The following is a 26,236-nucleotide window of genomic DNA, read 5'->3' as shown; positions in this document are numbered from 1 at the left end:
GAGGGAATATTTGTAAATTTCGTTGATAAATTTACTCAAGGAGGGAATATTTGTAAATTTCATCACCGGGGGAATAAAATTTGCCCATCACTTCCGGTTCCGGCAATACTTCGATATTTCCTTTTCCGATTTGGAGGCTTCTTGAATTATACACCATATTTTATAGACAATAAATTCACACAAAAATAGCTCATTAACGAGCGAAATTCGAAACAAACACTCTAAAAACAATAGTAATTGTAATTACACTGAACATCAAGCACTGCACTTACTGCACTAAACAAAAATTTGCGCGTCAAGAGTGCAATTTCCCACCACTCACTCCTTTCTAATCTCCCGACCAATGGCAGTCGAGTTCCGAAAACCCTGAGCCAATCGCGTCGCGCCTTACATCAACGAACCTCGCACGTTCAAATGGACAAATCGCTGAATCGTATTCACGAAATTCACCAACATTACCCATAACTCTTTGCGCGAAAGGAGGAGTGGGTTTAATCTCCCCTATTTTTTCGCATGTTTTAGCTCGACCGGAGTCGCGAGTCACTGATTCTTTACAGTTTCGCGCAGTTAGTAATTAGTGCATCATCTCGTGAATAAGTCTCCTTCATCCAGCTCTCTTGATCGTTTTTTTACAATTAAAATTGAAAAACGATTAAAAACTTTTGAAGTAAGTGCTAAATAAAATAATAATCCGAAAAGAAAACTAACAATTTTTTAGAGAAAGAATTTATTGAAAAAAAAGAGAAAAAATTCCACACGTGTCAAAAAAAAGCGAAACATCTCCGTTTTTCTTCTATTAATTTCATTAATTTTCAATCATTTTTTTTTTATTTTTTTTTTGCTATCACGGTGAAGTTAAGATGTTCATTTATTTTCCTGTGTTTTTTTCTTTGAAAATATTGAAAAATTGTGAAGTGAATTGAAGTGTATTTTCTTTGTTGCGCGCGGTCCACGTTTTCGGAAATTTTTCCAAGTTTTCCCTCTATTTTTCATTTTAACGGTTTTTTTTTAAATTTTTAATTTATTTATTCAGTGAATATTTTTCCTTTTTCGTATCGTTAATTTTTTTAATTGAGAAAATAGTGGTTTTTAGTTTAATATTCCCTTTATTTCTTTGTTCTTGTCTCGTGGTTCGCGTTTTTTGTGTGAAGTGAAATTTATTTTTTCGCGATGTAAAAAATAATTGGAATTTTTAACATTTTGATTGCAGTAATTGAATTTTATGGTAATTGTTTTAGAATTTTTTTTTCTCCGTTAAACATTTGTGGGATGATTTTTTTCTAAACTTTTTATCTAATTCTCTAATAGTGTGAAATTAATTATGTTTTTTGCAAAGTGTGTGTAATTTGTAAGTTGAAAATTTGTTTTTTAATTTATTAATATTACTTATTGTTTATTTGAATTTTACTGTTTATTTGTCTTTTTGGTATTTATTTCTATTATTTTATTGTTTATTTGTATTTTATTATTTATTTCTGTTATTTTCTTCCTTATTTGTGTTATTTTATTGTTTATTTCTGCTATTTTACTTTATTTACTTGCATTTTTATTATTTATTTACATTTTTATTAATTATTTCTATTATTTTATTGTTTATTTGTATTTTATTATTTATTTACGTTATTTTACTATTTTTTTGCATTTTTAATATTTATTTCTATTATTTTATTGTACATTTATATTTTTTTTATATATTTCTATTGTTTTATTGTTTATTTTCGTTAAATTATTATTTATTTCTATTATTTTACTGTTTATTTGTATTGTTTTGCTATTTATTTGTATTGTATTTATTCATTGTTTCGTGTTATTTATCATAAATAAAAAATAATTTCGTTCGTAGTTATTTATAAGAATTTTTTATTTAAAAAAAATATGTAAATTTTGTCAAAATAAAAATTTATATTTTAGGGACATTTTTTCTTTTTGACATTTTTTTGATTAAAAAAAGAATTTGTTTAAGTGTAATAATTAATTAATTAACAGCTAAACATTTGTTTGATAATAAAATTATTAGAATTATTAAATTAACTTGAAAAAATTATTTAATTAATTAATTAATTATGATATTCTTTATGAAAATAATAAAATTGAATTTTTCAAAAGGATTTTATTAAAATCTTTAGAAATTATTTAAATTTTTAATTGAATTCTTAAAAACAATTCAATTCTTTATAAAAAATAATTGGATTCTTGAGAAGAAAGTTATTATAAACTTTGTGAAAATAATTCAATTTTTTTTAAAAACAATTAAAATCTTTTAAAAAATTTTATCAAATGAAATTCTGCAGAACAATAATTATTGAATTTTTAACGAAAATAATTGAATTTTTTAAAAGAATTTTATCGAAATTTTTGAAAATAATTAAATTCATTTGAAGAATTTGCTTAAATAATTATTAAATTTCTAAAAACAAGTTTTATTAAAATCTTTGAAAATTAATTAAAATTTTTAACGAAAATAATTGAATTTTTGAAAAGAATTTTATCAAAATTTTTGAAAATAATTAAATTCTTTTGAAGAAATTTTTTAAATAATTGAATTTCTAAATACAGTTTTATGAAAGTCTTTGAAAATTAATTAAAATTTTTAATGAAAACGATTGAATTTTTATAATTTTATCTAAATTTTTGAAAATAATTGACTTCTTAAAAAGAGTTTTATTAAAATCTTTGGAAATTAATTAAATTTTTATTGAAATCAATTGAATTCTAATTAAATTATTAAATTGAATTAAGAAATTAAATTTTAATCATTTTTTTATTTAGAAATTTAATTTTGTTCTTAACTTTATTAAATTAATAATTAAAGATCTATTTGGTAATTAAATTATCATAATTATTAGCTAAATTAACTTAAAAAGAAGAATTTAATAATTTTTCTGATGAAAAATTGAGTGTTTTCGTAATTTTCAAAATTAAATTAATATTTAAAAAAGATTTACTAATTAAGGTGTTAATTAAAATCATTAAATTGAATTAAAAAATGAATTTTTAATCATTTTTTGTTAAAAAATTTAAAGTTTTATGCGCCATTTTATTTTTTTAATAAATAATTGACTCTTAAAATATATTTTTTCATTCTTAATTTCTTGTCTTGCATTTTTTTGTTTTTATTATTTTAAATCAGTTCGAATAAATTTTAACTAAAATAAAAAAAAAACGATAAATAATAAATTTAATTAAAATAAAAGAAAGTAATTAAAATAAATAAAATAATTGAAATAAATGAAAAAAAATAAATTTCACAAACTTATAAATACAATGAAATAAATTTGAAATAAGGAAATTTAATAAATTAAATTTTCAAATAAATAGTAAATTTACAATAAAAAGAATTTAAAATAAATCTAATCAAATAAACAAAAAGTAATTTTATATTTAAATAAATTAATAATTTTCAGTCATATTCAACTAAAATGGATTTTTTTTTTCATTGTTACTAATTAGACAGAAAAAAAACAGTTTTTTCAATTAATTTTTTCTTAATTTTATTTAGAATTCTTCGGAATTTTTTTTTCTTAAAAAAATCCATCCAAAGTCTAATATTTAGTAAAAAAAAAAAAAAAAAGATTTAAAATTTAATTGCTTTTAACTTATGAATGTCGAAGAATTTAAATATAAAAATTTCATTAATTTAAATTTTAATGTCTTTTCTTTAATTTTAATTTCTTTTCTTTATTTCGAATTTCTCTTTTTTTTAAATTTCTCCTTTTGTTATTTAAATTTAAATTTAATTTCTTTAAATTCAAGAATTTTGAGAGAATTAAAATTTTTCCTTCTAAAAAAGAAGATAATTTCTCCCACCATTTTTTTGTTCTTTTTTTTCAAGGTCAAAATTTATATTTCGAGAAGAAAATTTTCTATATTGGCAGCACTGTTTACAATTTCCCCTTCTCTTCAGATTTTTTTTTCTCTCTCTCTCACACACACATAACAATCGTCATCGCGTCTCACTCTCATTCCCGAATTAAAAAAGCCAAAGGATAAATTCTTCTTCGGGTTTTCTCGGTTTTCAAGTTCGTGGGTTCGAGAGCTTGTTGATTATTCGTGTGTTAATAGTCCTGTTGTGTCTTGTGTTCGTTCAGTGTCAGTGGCCATTTTGAAATTTTTACCATCGTGGTGAGAGCTTTATATGCGCGCCGCGGAGAGAGAAAAAAAAACCGAGTTTTGTATAGTTTTTGAAAGAAAAATTTAATCTCCTCGGGGAAATTTTTCGTTTAAAAAAATTAGTAATAATAAAATAAAATATGCCAAAGGATCAACATCAAAGGGAACCCTATCGGTGTGTAGAAATTAATTTTTCTTTTATATTTTTAGTTTTGTAAATTATTGAAAAGTAAAAGTCCGCTGTCTGTTTGGAACATAACCTCAAAATATTTGCTTTTTTTGATTCCTTCTCTCTCTTTCTGTATAACTTTCTCTTTTTTAATTTTCTCTTATAATAAAAATTCTTTCCTTTTATTACTTTTTATGATCTTTTTCCTTTTTTTCTATTTTCTACTTTTACTTATTTACAATTTAAAATTTTAAATTTAGAATTTATCTTTTTGCTTCGCGAAAGATATTCACCGGTTAACCAAAAAATATTTGTACTAAATTTACGAATTATTTTTTCCTTTTTGGAATTTTCTTTCGTTTTATCGAACTTTGTGTGTAAAATTTTATTTTCGAAGAATAATTGTCGGTTAAAGAAAAAAAGGCCGGTGGTATTTTTTTTAACAGGTTACTTTATATATTTATTGTCACGTGTAATTTAATTCATGATTAGATTTTTCTCTGGTTTCAATTTCTTGACGGTCAGGGCTTTTTTTCTTACAAAGTGTTTCGTTGCTTGTCTGCATTCATCAGCTTTTCTAAATATTCATCGTTTATTCAAATATTCAACGCTTTAAATATTTTTGTTCCTTTTATTTCTTTTTCTCGGATTTCAAAAAAGAAAATTAATTCTTTTATGAGAATTTTTCACTTTTCTCTTAAATTTAAAGGGAAACCTAAAAATTAGTCTTAATATTAATTCTTATTATTATTTTAATTTATTTTAATTATTTTCTATTTATTATTTTTATTCAATTATTTTTTATGTAAATTCTTCTCAAGAATTCAAGTATTTTCATAATGAATTATTTTTTTAAAATTCAATTATTTTTAAAAAATTTCATTTTTGTTATAAGGAATTGAATTTTTCTCAAGAATTCAATTATTTTCATAAAGAATTGAATTCTTCAAAAGAAGTCAATTATTTTCATAAAGAATTGAATTCTTCAAAACAATTCAATTATTTTCATAAAGAATTGAATTCTTCAAAAGAAGTCAATTATTTTCATAAAGAATTGAATTCTTCAAAAGAAGTCAATTATTTTAATAAAGAATTGAATTCTTCAAAAGAAGTCAATTATTTTGATAAAATTCTTCTCAAGAATTCAATTATTTTCATAGAAAATTGAAATATTCTTAAGAATTCAATTATTTTCAAAAATTTTAATAAAATTCTTCAGAACAATTAAATTATTTTCAATAAAAAAAAATTAAATTAATTTCCTAAGTTTTTAATCAAATTCTTATCAATTCAATTATATAAAAAAAAATTTAATAAAATTTTCCTAAAAACAATTCAATTATTTTCATTAATATTAAAATTCATCAAAGAAATACATTTATTTTTTATAAGAATTTAATTGTCATAAATAATAAAATTTTTCGCAGGATTTCAATTATTTTAAATAAAAATTCAATATTCGAAAAAATTAAATTTTTTAATATAATTTTAAAAAAATTTCTCAAAAAATTCAATTACTTTCAAAAATATTAAAATTCTTCGGCAGATTTCAATTATTTTTAATATTTCACCAAAGAATTCAATTATTAAAAAAAAAAAAAAAATTTAATAAATTTTCCCCAAAAAATTCAATTATTTTGGAAGAATTCAATTATTTTCAAATTTTAAAACAATTTTAATTGAGTTTTTCGATAGAATTTAATTATTTTCTAACATTTTAATGCAATTTTTCCAAAAAATTAAATAATTTTTCCAATTTTTTTGTTTGAAAATGTTGATAAAATTAATTATAAAAATTCAATTATTATAAATACAATTATAATTAAATTTTCTGCTATTGAACAATTGTTCTGAAGGAATTCAATTTTTTTTCATAATAAATTAAATTCCTAAGAATTCAATTATTTTCACAAAAAAATTGAATTGTTCTTATGAATTTAATTTTTTTCAAAAATTTTATTAAAATTCTTTATAAAAATTCTTTTGTGTTTTAAATAAAAAATTTTAATAATTTCTAAGGATTTTAATAAAATCCTTTTGAAGAATTCAATTATTTTCGAAAATTTGGATAAAATTGTTCTGAAGAAATTCAAATTTTTTTTTTCATAAGAAATTAAATTCTTCTTATGAATTCAATTATTTTCACAAAAAAATTGAATTGTTCTTATGAATTTAATTTTTTTTTTCAAAAATTTTATTAAAATTCTTTTGTTTTCAATAAAAAATTTTAATAATTTCTAAAGATTTTAATAAAATCCTTTTGCAGAATTAAACTATTCTCATAAAGAATTGAATTTTTCTTAAAAATTCAATTATTTTCAAAAATTTTAATAAAATCCTCCTGAAGAATTCAATTATTTTCAAAAATTTGGATAAAATTGTTCTGAAGGAATTCAATTTTTTTTCATAAGAAATTAAATTCTTCTTGAGAATTCAATTACTTTCACGAAAAATTGAATTTTTCTTGAGAATTCAATTATTTTAATAAATTTGATTAAATTTGTTTATAAAAATTCTTTTGTGTTTTCAATAAAAATTTGAAGAATTCAATTATTTTCATAAAGAATTGAATTGTTTTTAAAAATTCAATGATGTATTTTCAAAAATTTTAATAAAATCCTCCAGAAGAATTCAATTATTTTCAAACATTTTTTTAAAATTCTGCTAAAGAATTAAAAATTTTTTTCATATGAAATTGAATTGTTCTGAAGAATTCAATTATTTTTTTTATAAATAATTGAATTGTATCCTCAATACAATTTTCATTCAATATTTTGAAAATAATTTAATTATTTACAAATTAAAATTTGTAAATTTCCATTCTTGAATTCTTGCGAACAATAACTAGTAATTTTTCTTTATTTCGTCTTTATTGTTTATATTTTTTTCTTTATTTTATTTTTTACTTTTTATTTCTTCTTTACTGTTTTATTATTTCTTTATTTGTTTTTATTTTTCATTTATTTCTTCTTTATTTTTTGTTTATTTGTTTTTAATTTTCATCTATTTTTTCTTTATTTTTTGTTTATTTAGTTTTATTTTTTATTTATTTATTCATTTTTTCTTTATTTTTTGTTTATTTAGTTTTATTTTTCATTTATTTCTTTATTTGTTTTTATTTTTCATTTATTTTTAATTTTATTGATTATAATTTTTCTTTTATATTGATTATAATTTTTTCTTATATTGATTACAATTTTTGTTTTATTGATTATAATTTTTGATATTATTTTATTAATCGATTTTCCTTTTTTTAACAGGGCGAGAAATCCGTACGATCGTGATTCTCGCGACCCGAGGGAATATTCACGAGACTCGAGGGATTATCCGAGGGAGTCGCGCGACTCGAGAGATTATCATCAGCGAGATCATAGAGGAGGTGGGGGAGGAGGAGGAGGAGACTACTATCAACATCAGAGGGGAGGCGATTATCAGAGAGATCATTATCGTGATTCGCGCGATAATTATCCAAGACATTCGGAATACAGTGGTAGCGGCAGCAGGGATTACTACGACGAGGAGATGTCGGAGCAAGGGAGCAGCGGTGGACGCGCGATGGGAAGGAGTCGAGGTCGAGCCCGGCCTCCACAGCCGGTCGACAGAGAGCAATCCGAGTCGTGGGCCAGGAAACCTGGTCCTGGAGGCGATGCTGGTCCATCTCGACAAGGAACACAGGTTTCTTTCTTCTTCTTCTTTTTTTTTATTCAAAAACAAAAATAAAATTGTTTTATTTTTCTTAAAGAAAACAACAAAAAATTATTTCTATTTTTCTATAATAGAAAATAAAAAATTGTTTCTATTTTTCTCTAAAAGAAAATAAAAGTTTTTTTTCTATTTTTCTAACAGAAAATAACAAAATTTTTTCTATATTTCTCTAAAAGAAAATAAAAGTTTTTTCTATTTTTCTAACGGAAAATAAAAAATTGTTTCTATTTTTCTCTAAAAGAAAATAAAAGTTTTTTCTATTTTTCTAACGGAAAATAAAAAATTGTTTCTATTTTTCTCTAAAAGAAAATAAAAGTTTTTTTCTATTTTTCTAACAGAAAATAACAAAATTTTTTCTATTTTTCTAAAACAGGGTTGCCACAAGTCAGGGAAAAGTCAGGGATTTTTATTAAAAGTACTGGAAAAAATTTAAGTTTTAGAATTTATAAGAAAATTCTAAATTTTTGTGTCTTTTTTGTTTGCCTCACAAACTATGAAATTGACAAGAATTTTAATACAAAACTTTCAATTTTTTCTGTTTCTCACAATAATTTCTTTTTAAATAACTTCATTCTTCAACAACTATCATCAAATTATTGCTCAAAAATTATTTAATGAATAATTTTACTTCAAAATTTTCAAAATTAATTAGATTTCAAAAGAGTTGCGTTTAAAATCTGCATAAATCGATGAACTTCAAAGGCTTCAATATGAAATTTTTTAAAATTTCAATTTTTAATGAATTTAAATAGAATTTTTAAGAACAACTGATTACAGAAATTCAATTATTTTCAAAAATTTATAAACATTCTCGTTGAAATTTCAATTATTTTTGTAAATAATACAATTCTTCTCCGAAATTCAATTATTTTCAAAAAATTTAATAAAATTCTTGTCAAGATTTCAATTATTTCTAAAAAAATTTCCTCATTTCAATTATTTTTAATATCTACTATTTTAATACAATTTTTCAAAAGAATTCAATTATTTAAACGAAATTTTAATAAAAATTTCACAGGAATTCAATTATTTTCCAATTTTTTTATAAATTTCTTCGCACCAATTCAATTATTTTTAATTTTTAATAATGAAGTTTATCGAAAGAATTCAAATATATTCAAAGAATTGAAAAAAAATAGTTCTGAGAAATTTAATTATTTCGCAAAATTTAAATAAAATTCTTTTAAAAATTCTATTATTTGAAAAAATTTTGACAAAATTCTTTACAAGATTTAGTTAATAAAATTGAAATTTTAATAAAATTTTCCTATTCAATTCAATTATTTTCAATACAATTCTTCTTAAGAATTCAATTATTATTCCCTAAAAGATTTCAATTCATTTTAATAAATATTCAATTATTTTCCAAAAAAATTTTAATAAATTTCTTCTGAAGAATTCAATTATTTTCATAAAGAATTGAATATTCTTCTTAAGAATTTAATTATTTTCAACAATTTTGATAAAATTTTTCTAAAGAATTCAATTTTTTTTCATAAGAAATTGAATTGTTCTTCTCAAAAATTCAATTATTTTCATAAAAAATTGAATTGTTCTTCTCAAAAATTCAATTATTTTCATAAAAAATTGAATTGTTCTTAAGAATTAATTTATTTTCATAAAGAATTAAATTGTTCTTAAGAATTCAATATTTTTCAAAAATTTTATTAAAACTCTTTTGTTTTTTCAAAAAAATTTTTAATAATTTTAAAGATTTTAATAAAATTCGTCTGAAGAATTCAATTATTTAAAATAATTTTGATAAAATTCTTCTAAAGAATTCAATTATTTTAAAAATTTTGATAAAACTCTTCTAATGAATTTCAATTTTTTATAAGAAATTGAATTTTTCTTAAGAATTGAATTATTTTCATAAATTTGATTAAATTTAATTACTTTCCAATTTTTTTTATATAAATTTCTTCGCAACAATTCAATTATTTTTAATTTTTAATAATGAAGTTTATCGAAAGAATTTAAATATATTCAAAGAATAGAAAAAAATAGTTCTGAGAAATTTAATTATTTCGCAAAATTTAAATAAAATTCTTTTAAAAATTCTATTATTTGAAAAAATTTTGACAAAATTCTTTACAAGATTTAGTTAATAAAATTGCAATTTTAATAAAATTTTCCTATTCAATTCAATTATTTTCAATACAATTCTTCTTTAGAATTCAATTATTTTCACAAATAATACATTTTTTTTATGGGAATTCAATTATTTGAAGAAAATTTGAATAAAATTCTTCGTAAGAAATCAATTATTTTCATAAATAATAAAATTTTTCTCGAGAATTCAATTATTTCAAAAATTTTGATAAAATGCTTTATAAATTTGAAAAATTATAATAAAATTGACTATAGAATACAATTATTTTCGTAAAATATAACATTCCTCATAGGAATTACAATTTTACTGTCAAAAATGTTTGTAAAAATCTTCGAAACAATTCAATTATTTTCTTAAAAAATAAAATTCTTCGAAGCAATTTCAATTATTTAAGAAATTTTAATTAAATTCCTTTCAAGAAATCAATTTTTCTCAAAAATAAAACTTTTCACAAGAATTCAATTATTTAAAAAAAAATTTAATAAAATTCTTCGTCAGATTTCAATTATTTTCAATTTTTTTAATGAAATTTTGTCGATGGAATTTAATTATTTTCAAAATATTATAAAAAATTCTGAGAAATTCAATTATTTAAAAAATTTGAATAAAATTCTTCACAAGAAATCAATTATTTTCAGAAATAATAAATTTAAAAAAAAAATTTTGAATAAAATTCTTTAGAAGAAATTAATTATTTTCATGAATAATATTATTTTTCTCTGAAATTCAATTATTTTCACAAATAAAATTCTTCACAGGAATTCAATTCTTCAAAAAAATTTTTATTAAAATTCGTTGCAAGTATTTAATTATTTTCATAAATAACAAAACTTTATCGCAGAATTTCAATTATTTTTTGGACAATTTTAAATAAAATGATAGAAAACTGCATTTATTCTTAAAATTTGTTGATAAAATTCTTCATAAAGAATTCAATTTTAAGAAATATTCAATTATTTATTTTTGTATTTAAATAATTGAATTCTCGAATAATTTACTAATGAAAATTTATTGAAAAATGAATATCACTTAGAATTTTAAATTATAATTAATAAATTATAAATTTTTGCATGTTATTTGAAAATCTTAATTTTCAAATTATGATTAAATATTTATTTAAAAAAGAAGTTATTGATGTCTTTGAATAATTTTACAATTAAAGAAATTCGTAAATGTAATACAACATTTTTTTGAAAATCTAATAATTTTTGGAGTGAATCAGAATATTTCTTTTGAAAAAAGTCAAAATTTTGTCTGGAAATCAGAGAAAAGTCGGGGGAAAAATCAAAATAAAATTTTTGTGGCAACCCTGTTTTATTTTTTTGAAACAAAATAAAAGTTGTTTCTATTTTTCTAGCAGAAAATAAAAAATTGTTTCAATTTTTTCTAAAAGAAACTAAATATTGTTTTTACATTTCTAAAAGGAAACAACAACAAATTATTGCTATTTTTCTAACAGAAAGTAAAAGAATGGTTTCTATGTTTCTAAAAAATTAACAAAAATTGTTTCTATTTTTCTAAAAAAAAAAAAAAGAAAATAACAAAAATTGTTTCTATTTTTCCTAGGATTTATATTCTTCCATAAAAAAAATTGTTTTTCGAGTTTATTTTCTGTATTTTTAAACTTTTCGTTTTTTTTCTAATTTTTTTTTAAAATTAATAATTGAGGTTTCGTCGAATTTTTTAAAAGAATAAATTATATTCTTATTGTAATTTTTCGCTTTAATTATTATTTGTGATTTTTTATAGGGTGGCAGGGCCACTGAAAGAGTTTCGAAACCCCGTGATGAGAGTGGCGGACGTGCTTCAGGTGGTTCCACTCCCCCTGGAACTACCACTCCACCTGGTGGTAATTAACTTTCATAATTATTGAAAAAAAAGAAGAATATCGATATTTTTTTTTTACTTCTATTTATAAATTTGACGCTCTTTCGAGTTTTTTTTCAAAGAATTTAATTATTTAGAAAAACTCTTATAAAATTGTTTAAAAGAGTTGAATTTTCCATCAATATATTTAATAAAGTTTTAATAGTAAAATTATTAATAAGAATTATTAACAAAATCGAGTATACTCAGTAAATTAAAGAAATTTTTTGAAAGAATTCAATTATTGTCAAAACCTTTAGTAAAGTCGAAAGAATTTAATTATTTTCTACATTTTAATAAAATTTATTGAATGAATTAGATTATTTTAGAAAATTGTAATAAAAATTCTGAGAAGAATTTAATTATTTTACAAAGGTACTTTTATTAATTCTTATCTTTTTGCAGGAGGCACAGGAGATACGGTTGCCGTTGGCAGAGGCGGAATGAGAGGACGCAGACGCGTCAACGAAGCGGAATGTTTACACACAAAACCCCCGGGATGTACAACGAAACAAGGTACAGTTCAATAATATAATAATTATTTTAAATTATATCTAATATTGAAATTATTTAATTTTATCTATTTAATTTTATTATCTTATATTAAAAAATGATTTTCGTTTTTTCAGGAACTTATGGGCAGAAAATTGATTTGCAAGCAAATTACTTCCAACTGATGACAAAGAGCAATAAACATTGGGGTCTATATCAGTATCGAATTGATTTCTCTCCCGAGGAAGATCGTACGATTGTACGAAAGGGTCTTTTACGATTGCATCGAGCGACACTCGGCGCATATATTTTCGATGGAACAGTCATGTACACAAGTACAAAACTTCCGGAGGTAATTTCATTTATTTTTTGCCCTTTTTTCCCTTTTCTTTTTCCTCTTCTTTTTTTTTTCTTTTTTCCTCCTTCTATTTTTTTGTTTCTTTCCCTTTTTTTAAACCCTTTTACGCATTTTTCCTTTTATCTATCTTTCAAGCTTCGCACTCATTTAATAAATAAAAACATTTTTCATGGAAATTCAATTTTTTAAAAAAATGTTTCATAAAATTCTCAGCAAGAATTGAATTATTTTCATAAATAATAAAACTAATCGAAGAATTTCAATTATTTTTAATACTATTCTCAATTAATTAATCGAAAAATTCGATTATTTTCACAAAAAAAAAGTTTTCCACAAGAATTCAATTATTTAAAATAAAATTTTCATAATATTTATTATATTTCGAAAAAATTAATTATTTAAAAAAATGTTTATAAAATTCTTATGAAGAATTCAATTATTTTCAAAAATAACAAAATTTTGCACAAAAATTCAATTCTTTTCAAACATTTTAATAAAATTTTTCGCAATAATTCAATTATTTTCCTAAATAATAAAATTCTTCTCAGAAATTCAATTATTTTTAATACAATTTCACAGGAATTGCTCGAAAAATATAATTATTCTTAAAAACTTAATTTTTATTCCTCGCAAAAATCAATTATTTTAAAAATATTTTTTTAAATTCTTTGAAAGAATTTAATTATTTACAATTGTTAATAAACACGATTGTTTTAAAAACTTAAAAGAAATTCTTCATAAAATTCAATTATTTTCAAAATTTTCAGTAAAAATTAAAGAAAAAAACTTCATTATTTTCAAGAATATTGAAATAAATTCTTTAAAACAATTCAATTATTTTACAAAATTTTAATAAAAATCTTTCTACGTATTCAATTATTTTCAATACAATTTTAATAAAATTTCTCGAAAGAATAGAATTATTTTTAAAAATATTAATTAATTTCGATTATTTTCAAGAATTTTGATATAAATTCAATTAATTTTAACAATTTTGATGAAATTCTTTTGAAAAAATCATTTAAAAAAAAAAAATTCAATTCTGAGAAATTCAATTACTTTCAATACAATTTAAATTAAATTTCTTCTGGAAAAAAATTCAATTAAATTCAAGATAATTTTAATAAAATTTTTCAAACGAGTTTAATTATTTTTAAAAAAAAATTGTAATAAAATTTTTCTAAACATTTCAATTGTTCTCAAAAGTTTTTAATAAAATTTTTTGTAAATTTGAATTATTTTCAAAATTTTCAATTAAAATTACTTTAAAAAATTACATTATTTCTACGAAATTTAATAAAAATTCTTCTTTAATTATTTTTTTAAATACAAAAACAGGAATTGATCGAAAAATGTAATTATTCTGAAAAATTTAATTTTAATTCCTCAAAAAAAATCAATTATTTAAAAAAAAAATGTTTATTTAAAATTCTTTGGTAAGAATTCTATTATTTATAAAAATATTAGAATTTTTCACAGGAATTCAATTATTTTCAAATATTTTAATAAAATTGTTCGAAAGAAATGAATTATTTTAAATATACAATTTTAATTAAATTTTTTTTTTTTTTTTTTTGAAATAATTCAATTATTCTTTTAGATTTTTAATAAAATTCTTCCCGAAAATTTCAATTATTTACGTATAAATAATTCTTCTCGGGAATTCAATTATTTTTAAAAGTAATAAATTTTTTTCTAGTGGAAATTCAATTATTTAAAAAAAAATTCTAATAAAATGGTTCGCAAGAATTCAATTATTTTCATCATAAATAATAAAATGCTTTTTAGGAATTGAATTATTTTCAAAAGAAATTTATTAAAATGCCACACAGACATTCAATTATTGTCAACCATTTTTAATAGAATTCTTTGTAAAATTGAATTATTTTTAAAAACTTTTCGCAATTCAATGATTTTAAATATCTGCTATTTTCATCAAAATTTCCAAACAGAATTCAATTTAAAAAATGTTTGTAAAAATCTTCTTAAGAATTTAATTCTTTTCATGAATAATAAAAAATTTCTCAGGAATTGAATTATTTAAACTCTCCTTTTCCTTTAATATTTTATTTAGTCGATAGAAATATACTTCCTATGTGAAATTTTCCTTTCATATTTTATTTAGTCGAAAGGAATATGAATCTATGTAAAATTGTTTTCTTTTTTGAATTATTATTATTAACTTTCATTATTGTTACACAGGAGGGCCTTGAACTATTCTCCACAAGACAATCGGACGAGGTTCAGATAAAAATCAATGTTAAATTCACAACTGAACTTGCAAAAGGCGATCACCATTACATTCAATTTTTCAATATCATCATGAGAAAATGTTTGGATTACTTGAAACTGCAACTCGTTGGAAGAAACTTCTTCGACGCACAAAACAAGGTATGTAATTTATTTCTTTTCTGTTTTTATTTAATTTATTTCTTTTTCCAAAACAAAAATATAGCACCTAATTTGTGTATTTAAAAATTTTAATTATTTTACTTCTATTTATTATTATTATTATTATTATTATTATTATTGTTATTATTTTTATTCTATTTGTTTGTATTGTATTTAGATTAAATATTTTTTTCTGTATTAGAAAAATAAATACAAAATTAATAAAAAAAATCTGTTTTTTAGGTTTCAATTAGAGAGCATCGCTTAGAACTGTGGCCGGGATATTTGACGTCGATCAGACAATGCGAGTACAATATTCTTATGTGCGCCGAAATAACGCACAAAGTCATGCGAGAGGAAACAGTTCTCGACATGCTGGGACAATTCTATTCCTTGCACAAACAAGAATACAAGGTAATTTTTCTTCTAATACAATTTTTATCTTATTTTTCTTCTATTTCTATTTATTTACATTTTATTTTTTTTTGTTTCATTTCTTTATTCTTTATTATTTCGATGGTTTTTCTTCTATTGCTTTGTTTCTTTTATTCTTTTGGAATTTATTTATTTTTATTTTATTGTAATAAATATAAGACACAAGACGAATTACTTTCTCTTTTTATTTATTATATTTTTACTTTTTTGCCATAAAGAAAAAGACTTACTTTTTCTTATTTTTTTTTCAATTACCTACTTCTGCTTTTTTATATTTTGAAAAAAAAACTAAATTTTCTCGAGTAAATAAATAAATAAAAATTGATACATGATGATAAAAATTGATTAAAATTTGTTTTCTTTCCTTTTCAGACGCATTTTGCTAAGGAAATTATGGGCCAAATTGTATTGACCGCATACAATAACAACACCTATCGCATTGATGACGTCGACTACTCAGTGAAGCCAAAATCCACATTCAAATTGAGAAATGGCGAAGACATTACTTACCATGACTACTACAATCAAAAATACGGAATTCGAATTAGAAACGACTCGCAACCAATGTTAGTGTCACGTGCCAAACCAAAGGAGCGTCGCGCTGGACAAGCTGAATTAATCTACCTGGTTCCCGAGCTGTGCCGAACAACTGGTAATTTTATGCACTTTGAAATTTAAACTTAACGACGAACATTTTTTTTTTAAACCAAACGACGAACTAAAATTTGTAGTCATTAAAATAATTAACGAAAGAAAAAAAGGAAAACTAAAGTTAAATTTGAAAACTAGAAGGGGAAAATTTAGTAGAAGTACTTCTACTAAGAAGAAAAGAAACCTTTATTGTTGTAGCAAGAAAAAATGTTAATTTTCTCGACCAGTGTTGTTGTTAAATATTAACCATAAAGAAAGTTAAAATTAAATTAAAAAACTAGAAACGAAAATAAAAGGTCAAATTGTTAAATAATTTTTATTGATGAAAATTAAAGAATTGAAAATACAAATAATTAAAGAAGCAAATGATTTCTTTCAGGAATCACGGACGAAATGAGATCGTCCTATCAGACAATGAATGCACTCGCAACTCATACAAAATTGGAACCGAGAGCAAGAATTGAACGTCTCATGTCGTTCAACAGACGTCTACTTAGCGAGCAGAAAATCGCCGATGAATTGAATGACTGGGGTTTGAAATTGGACAACAAGCTCGTTCAACTACCCGGCCATGTTATTCCCAAGGAGAAAATCATAATGGCCAATGGAATTACATTGACGCCAAGGGGCAACAATTGGGACGGGGAAGTTCGATCAAACGAAATGCTGGTCACGTGCCACCTTAAAGACTGGATAATTATCAGTACATCGCGAATGAAGCGCGACACGCAGGTACTTTTTTTTATTATTCTTCTTTTTCTTTTCTTATTATTCGTTTTTTCTTTTTTTTACTATTCTTTTTTCTTTTCTTATTATTCTTTTTTTTTATTAATCAATAATTGATTAATAAAAAAAAGAATAATAAGAAAAGTTAGTCTACTAACCGGGAAATAGCCGGGAATTTAATTCGACCAGAAAAAAAACGGGAAATAAGCCAGGAATTTTATGCCAAACCGGAAATTTTTTCACCAAATTAAAAAAAAACTTTTATTTCAATTAAAATTTGTTAAAGAATTTCATTAAAAAATTTATTAACAAATCGAATTTTCAAAGTATTTTATTTTAATTTAATAATTTGATAAATAATTGAATTTTAGCAAGAGTCTCATTCTAGTATTCATGTCTCTTTGTGCGAAGATTAATAATTCAAATTTTTATTAGTTAATTTAAAAAAAAGATACTGACAATACATAATAATTTTTTAATAAAATTGAATTTTCGCAAAGTTTTTTTTTGAAAATTCTGATAAAGAAGATTTTTGAAATTTTTCTATTCTTTTGTTTCAAGATAATTGAATTTTTATGGACAAATAATTGAAAATTTTTGAAATAATTCAAATTTCTTTACATTTTATTAAAAATAATTAAATTCTCTTAGAGAATTTTATTTAAATTTTTCGAAAATAATAAGTTAGTCAGTAATTATAATTTTATTTTTAGAAAATCTATTTCTTCGCAATAATTATTTTCATAAATAGTAAAACTCATTGTGGAATTTCAATTATTCTTAATACAATTTTAATCGAATTCCTCGAAAAAAGGAATTATTCTTCAAAATTTTATTGAAATTCGTCGAAAGAATGGAATTATTTCTAGAAATTGTAAAAAAAAATTCTTCTCAAGAATTCAATTATTTCGATAAATAGAGCAAAATTCTTCAGATTTACTAAATTCTGTTGAATATTATTTTTAAAAAAAATTCTTTATAAGAATTCAATTATTTTTATAAATTTCCATAAAATTCTAAAAAAAAACAATTCAATTATTTTTGAAAGTAATAAAATTCTTTGCAGAAATTGAAATTAAAAATTTTTTTAAATACTTCTCAGAATTTGAATTATCTTTATAAATAATTAAATTGTTCTCCATAATTCAGTTATTTTCAAAAATGGTAATAAAATTCTAGGCAAACATTTAATTATTTTCATAAATAATAAAATTTTTCACTAAAATTCATTTATTTAAAAAATTTCAATAAAATTCTTCTCAAGAATTCAATTATTGTCAGGAATTTTTAATAAAATTCTTTACAAAATTCAATTATTTTCATAAATAACAATTCTCAACATAAAAATTCAATTGTTTTCGAAAAATTTTAATAAAATTCTTGACACGAATTCAATTATTTTCACAAATAATAAAATTTTTCACTGGAATTCAATTATTTAAAAAATTTCAATAAAACTCTTCTCAAGAATTCAATTATTTAAAAGTTTGTTGAAAAAAAAATCTTTATGAGAATTCAATTTTAAAAAATATTCATTTATTCAACAAATTATTTATTTTTGCACTTAAATAATTTGAATTTTCGAAGAATTTTGCAATAAAAATAATTTAAAAATTAATTTCTGCGTTACAATTTTTGATAAGATTTTGAATATATGAAAAGCATTGTTGCGTGAATTTTTTTTATAAATAATTGAAATTTGAGAAGGTTTCAAATTAAAATCAGTAAAAAACTGAATTTTTTATAATTTTTAATTAACAAATCTGTAAAAATAATTTTTTTTTTTAATTTAAATTTCTATTCTCTTGAAATTAGTTGAATTTTTTTGAATTTTATTTCATTATTTCAAAAGTTTTAACTAATAACGAAATTCTTCACGGAAATTCAATTATTTTTCGGAATTTTAATATAATTTGTTGGAACATGCATTTTTTTTTATAAACAACAATATTTACGATAAGAATTCAATTATTTGGAAAAATTTTAATAAAATTCTTGACACGAATTCAATTATTTTCACAAATAATAAAACTGTTTTTAGGAATTTAATTATTTTCGTAAATAATAAAACTCATCGCAGGATTTCTTCGCAATATATTTAATTATTTCCATAAATAGTAAAATTCATTGCAGAATTTCAATTATTTTTAATACAATTTTAATCGAATTCCTCGAAAAATGTAATTATTCTTAAAAATTTAATTAAAATTCGTCGAAAGAATTCAATTATTTCTAGAAATTGTAAAAAAAAATTCTTCACTAGAATTCAGTTATTTTCATAAATTTCCATAAAATTCTAAACAAACAATTCAATTATTTTCAAAAATAATAAAATTAATTGCAGGATTTCAATTATTATTAATACAATTTTACAGGAATTGCTCGAGAAATGTAATATTATTCTTGAAAATTTAATTTCAATTCCTCAAAAAAATGAATTATTCAAAAAAATGATTTATTAAAATTCTTTGCAAGAATTCAATTATTAATAACAAAAAAACAATTAAAAAAAAATACTCGAAAATGACAAATAAATTTTTTACAAGTAGAAAAATAATTATAAAAAGATTGAAAACAACAAGAAATTCCTTAAAATTGAGAAAATAATAAAAAATACTTGAAAATAACAAAAAAAATCTTAGAATTGAAAAAAAACAATTTAAAATACTTGAAAATGACAAAAAAATCGAAAAATTCAATTATTTTCACAAATAAAGATTTCCACAAGAATTCAATTATTTAAAATAAAATTTTCATATAATATTTATTTTATTTCGATAAAATTAATTATTTAAAACAATGTTTATAAAATTCTAATGAAGAATTCAATTATTTTCAAAAAATAACAAAATTTTTCACTGAAATTCAATTCTTTTTAAACATTTTAATACAATTTTTCGCAATAATTCAATTATTAAATATAAATAACAAAATTATTCCCGAAAATTTAATTATTTTGATGCATTTTTATAAAATTCTTTACAAAATTTTCATAAAGAATAAAATTCTTTGAAAGGATTCAATTACTTTTATAAATAGTCAAATTCTTTGCAGAAATTCAATTAGTATCAATAAATTTTAATAAAATTGAATTAATCAAATTTTCAACTATAATTATGAATAGACAATTTTAAAAAATTGAAAAAATTCTTTGTTTATAATTCAATTATTTTCTAAATTTTCTGTTAAAAGTAAAAAAAAAAAACATTTGCAAAAAATTTAAAGTATCTCGTCAAAAGAATTTATTTATTCATCAAAACTCTAATAAAAAATTTTTGAAGCCATTTGTAGATTTATTTCTGTTCGAAATCAAATAAATTTAAATTTGATGAGAAAAAAAATTGGGAAAAATTAGGACAAAGTCGAGAAAAAACCGGGAATTTTGTTGAACAAAAAAAAAGTAGATTAAATCTTTTTTTTTCTTTTTTTTTACTTGAAAATAGAAATTTACGATTCTTTGAATTTAAAATTATTTAAAAATTGAAATTGATATTGATATTAAAAAGTTAAAAAAATGGTATAATTGTTATAATTTCAAACTGAACACTTGATTTTGATGAGTAGTTGATGAATATTAATTGAATTGCAGGAATTGGTGAATTGTATAATGCGCGCATCTCAAGGAATGAGATTCCGCGTTGAACAGCCGAGAGTAATGGAAATTCAACAAGATCGTACGAATTTCTACACGGACAAATTGGAAGAGGTCATGTCCCGTTCCAATCCACAATTAATGATGTTCATTGTTCCGAACAACAATTTGGATCGTTATTCAGCGATTAAGAAAAAATGCTGCGTCGATCGCCCGTGTTTGAGTCAAGTTGTACTCACGAAGACAATTTTCTCCAAGGGACGGCCAAATTTAACCGCCGCTACTAAAATCGCAATTCAAATGAATTGTAAACTCGGTGGCGCCGGTTGGACCGTGGAAATTCCGGGCGGTAACATTATGGTCGCTGGCTTTGATGTCTGTCACGACAAAACAACTCGTGGTCGTGATTTTGGTGAGTCTTTTATATTTTAGATTCAAAAAAAAATTATTTCTTTGTTTCTTATTACTTCCTCATAGAGGAAGTATTTATTTACTATCTTTATTTGTTAATTTTTGTTATTCACGGTCTTTTTTCTTTTTCCAGGCGCATTAGTGGCGTCGTTGGACAACAATTTCAGTCGGTACTTTAGCGCAGTGAGTGCGCACACATCCGGAGAGGAATTGTCAAACGATTTAGGTGTGAATATGTGCAAAGCTGTGAGAAAATATCAAGAGGTGAATAACAGATTACCCTCGACAATTATTTTCTACCGCGATGGTGTGGGCGAGGGACAAATTCCATTTGTCCACGAAATCGAAGTCGAAGAGTTGAAAATCAAATTGGCTGGCGTCTATGGCGGTGAAATTAGTAACGTTCGATTGGCATTCATCATTGTCACGAAGAAAATCAACACGCGCTTCTTCCATCAAAATAACAATGCACCGGCGGGAACCGTCGTCGACGACGTTGTCACGAACCCGGCACGGTAAGTTTCTTATTTATCGTTAAAAAAAAATAATAAGAAAAAAGTTTCTTTGGAAAAATTTAATTATAACTTAAATAATAAAATTCTTCGAAGAAATTCAATTATTTTTAAAAATATATGAAAAAAAATTCTTCTCCGAAATTCAATTATTTTCAAAAATTTTAATAAAATACTTTGTAAAATTTCAATTATTTTCAAAAATTAATATAATTCTTCGCAGAAATTTAATTGTGTTAAATAATAATTCACAAAAATTCTCGTTAAATTTCAATAATCTTTATAAATTTTTCTCCGGAATTCAATTATTTTTAAAAACTTTAACAAAATTCTTGACAAAATTTTAATTATTTTCAAAAACTCTTACAAAATTTTTTAGAGAAATTAAATTATTTTTAATTAAAATTTTAATTAAATTTCCGAAAAATGAACTTATTTTTAAAATTTTTATTAAAATTTGTCAAGAGAATTCAATTATTTAAAAATTTGTTTATAAAATTCTTTATGAAAATTCAATTTCAAGAAACATTCAATTATTTAATAAAATATTTATTTGCATTTTTACATTTAAATTTGTATTTAAATAATTGAATTCTCGTGGATTTTTCTAGTAAATATTGATTTTCATTTCATAAAAATGAATTTCAGTTAAAATTTTAGATTATTATTGAATATTGAAAGCAATATAGCGTAAATTTTTAGAAATAATTGAATTTTGAAAAGGTTTTAAATTAAAATCTTGAAAAATTTGAACTTTTTTCATACAAACTAACAATTCTGCAGAATTAATTTTTCTTAAAAAAGTTTAATTAAATTTTTCTTTAATTCTTCAAATTTTTATTTTCTAATATATATTTAATTGAACAATGTCAGAATAATTGAAATAACGTAAAAATTAATATTGAAAATAATTTAATATTTACGAAGAATTTTATCATTTTTTTGAAAATAATTGAATTCTTGCTGACATTTTTATCAATTTTGAAAATAATTGGATTCTTGCGACAAGAATTTTGTCAATTTTAAAAATAATTGAATTATTTCGAAGAAATGTTGAAAATAATTGAATTTTTATTAAAACTCTTGAAAATAATTGAATTTAAATAATATTTAAAAAAATAATTGTATTATTTCGAGAAACTTTATTAAAGTTGTTTTGAAAATAATTGAATTCTTCCGAAACATTTTATTATTTATGAAAACAATTGAATTTCTTTCTAGAATTTTATTATTTATGAAAATATTTTAATTCTTGTGAAGAATTTTCTTAAATTTATGAAAATAATGGAATAATTGCGGAGGATTTTACAAATTCATAAAAATAATTAAATTGTTTCTTGAATTCTTCAAAAAAAAAATTAAATTATTTTTTATAAATAATAAAATCTTTCGCTAGAAGTCAATTCTTTTTTTAAATACAATTTTATCAAAATTTAAAAAAAATTCAATTATTTTAAAAAATTTTCATAAAATTCTTAAAAAAAATTAATTTATTTTTCAAAATTTCGAAAAAAATTTGTTGAAACAATTCAATTATTTTTCAAAAACTTTAAAAATAAAATTCTTCAATTACAAAAGAAAATTTTAGAATAAATTATTTTTGAATTATTTAATTTATAAAAAATAAAATTCTTCGCTTGAATCCAATTATTTTTAAATCTCTTATTAAAATTCGTCGAAATAATTCAATTATTACTTTTCAAAAATTCTAATAAAATTCTTTAGAAAAATTCAAATATTTTCGAAAATAATAAAATTCTTCGAATCAATTCAATGACTGTCAATTAAAAATTTAATCAAATTCATCAAAAACAATTCAATTATTTTTTAATTTTTATAAATTTTAATAAAATGTTTCAATTACAAAAAAAAAAAATTCCAAAAAAAAATTCAATTAAACATTAAAAATTGTTCAAAAAACTTTTTTTTCAATTATTTTAATAAAAAATAAAAGTCTTCGCTTCAATTCAATTTTTTTTTTAAACTTTTACAAAAATTTGTTAAAACAATTTAATTATTTTTCAAAAACTTTAATAAAATTTTTCAATTACAAAAAAAAGTCCAGAAAAAATTCCATTATATTAAAAATTGTTCAAAAAACTATTTTTTTTAATTATTTTTATAAAAAAAATAAAATTCTTCGCTTGAATTCAATTATTTTAATTATCGTTTTCATTAAATTCATAAAATAATAAAATTATTTTTCCAAATATTTTAATAAAATTCTTCTCAGAAATTCAGTTATTTACGAAAAATTTTATAAATTTCTTTATAATAATTTTCATTACAAAAATAATATTCTTCGCAAAAATTCAATTATTTTCAAAAAATTGTATAAAATTTTTTAAAATAATTTCAATTATAAATTAAATAAAAATTTCTATAAAAAATTCAATTACTTTTATTCGAAGAATTTTATTCAAATTTTTTGAGAATAATTGAATTCCTGCGAATATAATTTCATTATCTATAAAAATAATTAAATTCTTGATAAGATTTTTAAGGAAAATTTATAGAATTAATTTTTTTCAAAAAGTTTAATGAAATTTTGTTTTTAATTATTTGAAGTTTTTAATTTCAAATTTTTTTCATTGAAGAATTTAGGAATAATGAAAATTTTTGGTGAAATTGAATTGTAAACAAATGAATATAAAAAATTTCCAAAAGAAGAACTTTTTCAAAAGTTATTAAAAATAATTGATTTAAAGAAGAATTTTAGTTAAAAATTCTAGAAATGAATAATTGAATTGAAATGAAGACTTGGAGTAATCGATATATTCTTGTTTTATAATAAATGAGTACGAAGCTCGCAATTGTCTTTTTTTTCTCCAGAGAAGTAAATTTTGAATTTTAATCCTCACGATTTTTTCTCCTTTTCTTTCCCCTTTTAGCTACGACTTCTTCCTGGTGTCACAAGGCGGAGGCAAGGGAACAATTGCACCATCGGCGTACAGTATTATTTCCGATACATCCGAATGGGGTCCCGATAAAATACAAAGAATGACCTACAAATTAACACAAATGTATTACAATTTCGCCGGTGCCGTGAAAGTGCCAGCTCCCTGTCAATACGCACACAAATTGGCCGCACTCGTCGCCCAAGCAATTCAACGACCACCCAGCGGACAACTCGAGACGCTTCTTTATTATTTATAAAAAAAGGAGAACGTGAGCGAGAAAAAAAAACGATTTTCCAATTTTTTTTCTTCTCCAATTTCTGTTTGTTTTTTTCTCTCTTGAAAACACAAAGTATATTTTTTTCTTTTCGTTCAAAAATTCGAAATTTCTTCGATTATGTTTTACATATATATATACATATTATATATTTTTTTTACCTTACGGCAAAAAGAAATTTTTCATTTAATTTCTATTTTGTTTGAAAATTGTATTTTTAAAGAAAAATTCTTCTCGAGTTTTAGAAAGAAAAAACCAAAGTTTGGTTCAATTAGTTTTTTTTTTGCTTTTTTTTTGTAAAGAACTTGGAGAGAATTTTCCATTAGATTTAAGTGAATGGTGATGAGAAAAAGAAGAGTGTGAATGGGTGGGGAGAAAAAGAGTTTTTAAAGTACAAAATAATTTTTCTAAATGACAAAAATGAATTAATGTGTTTTTTTCAAAAATTTAAAAAACGAAAGATAAACGAAAAAAATTATTTTTTCTTTCTTTTTAAAAATTTGATTTAAGTTTCTTCTTCTTTTTTTAATTATTACGTTTTTTCATTATAGTTTTCATTTTTTTTACTATGAGATGAACAAACAAAAAAAAAAAAACAAGAATTTAGTATAAAATAGAAAAAAAAAATTACAAAAAAATGAATAAAAAATGTTGCGATATACTTTTTTATAGGGTTAAATAAATAACGAGTGAATGTTATTTAAAATGTAAAATAAAGGAAAATTTATGAAAATAAATTTATTTTACGCAAAATTTGTTCTTTTTTTTGTCGAAAAAATATAAATATGGAAATTATTTTCAATTAAATTTTTATTAAAATTTCACCAAAGAAAATTCAATTATTTTCAAAAATTGTTTCAAAACAATTTAAATATTTTTATAAACAGTAAAATTCAATTATTTTTTATATTTTTTCGAAAGAATTCAATTATTCTAAATATTTTTAATAAAAATCTTAAAAGAATTCAATTATTTTCAAAAATTCAGATAAACTTCTTCGAAACAAAAATTCAATTATTTTTTAAAAATTGTAAAATTCTTCTCAGGGATTGAATTATTTTTATTAATTGTGTAATAAAAATTTTTCTAAACTGAATTATTTTCCTAAGTTTTTGGTAAATTTTTGTATTACTTTCAAATTTTTCAAGTATAAAAATATTAATTTTTAAAAATTTTGGTAAACAATTCAATTATTTTTGTAAATAATAAAACTCTTCGTAAGAATTCAATTATTTTTATAGATAATAAAAATTCTTCAATAAAATTTAATTATTTTCATAAATAATAAAATTTTTTGCAAGAATTCTATTATTTTCGTTACAATTGCAATTAAATTTTTACAAAAGAAATTCATTATAAAAATTCAATTTTTCAAATAAAATTTTAATAAATTGTCTCGAAATAATTTTAATTACTTTAGTGTAATTTTAACAAAATTTTTTTCAGACTTCAATTATTTTTATTAAATTATAATAAAAATTATTTTTAGTAGAATTTGATTATTTTTGCAAAATTTTAATAAAATTATTAG

The 26,236-nt window shown here is 20.9% G+C and overlaps 1 protein-coding gene across 2 annotated transcripts; it reads left to right on the top strand.

Annotated features, from left to right (window-relative positions):
• The first annotated feature begins 512 nt into the window (after nucleotides 1-512).
• Nucleotides 513-24,707, top strand: LOC122512538 (piwi-like protein Siwi). 2 transcript variants are annotated; one of them, XM_043628433.1, is made up of 12 exons: nucleotides 513-667; nucleotides 7,540-7,954; nucleotides 11,847-11,946; nucleotides 12,369-12,479; nucleotides 12,593-12,807; nucleotides 15,016-15,204; nucleotides 15,448-15,618; nucleotides 16,012-16,291; nucleotides 16,670-17,022; nucleotides 20,606-21,020; nucleotides 21,153-21,534; nucleotides 24,423-24,707. In XM_043628433.1, exons 2-12 carry the CDS (start codon nucleotides 7,802-7,804, stop codon nucleotides 24,685-24,687), a joined length of 2,634 nt encoding a protein of 877 aa, XP_043484368.1. In that variant the 5' UTR covers nucleotides 513-667; nucleotides 7,540-7,801; the 3' UTR covers nucleotides 24,688-24,707. The 2 variants fall into 2 exon arrangements, with proteins under 2 accessions (XP_043484368.1, XP_043484367.1); XM_043628432.1 differs by lacking the exon at nucleotides 513-667 and adding an exon at nucleotides 4,045-4,285.
• Nucleotides 24,708-26,236: the final 1,529 nt, after the last annotated feature.

The sequence above is a fragment of the Leptopilina heterotoma genome, unplaced genomic scaffold (genome assembly GCF_015476425.1).
Source record: "Leptopilina heterotoma isolate Lh14 unplaced genomic scaffold, ASM1547642v1 Lhet_123, whole genome shotgun sequence".
Lineage (NCBI taxonomy): Eukaryota > Metazoa > Arthropoda > Insecta > Hymenoptera > Figitidae > Leptopilina > Leptopilina heterotoma.
Note: the sequence above shows the minus strand (reverse complement) of the source record. Positions and strands in the feature narration are given on the sequence as shown.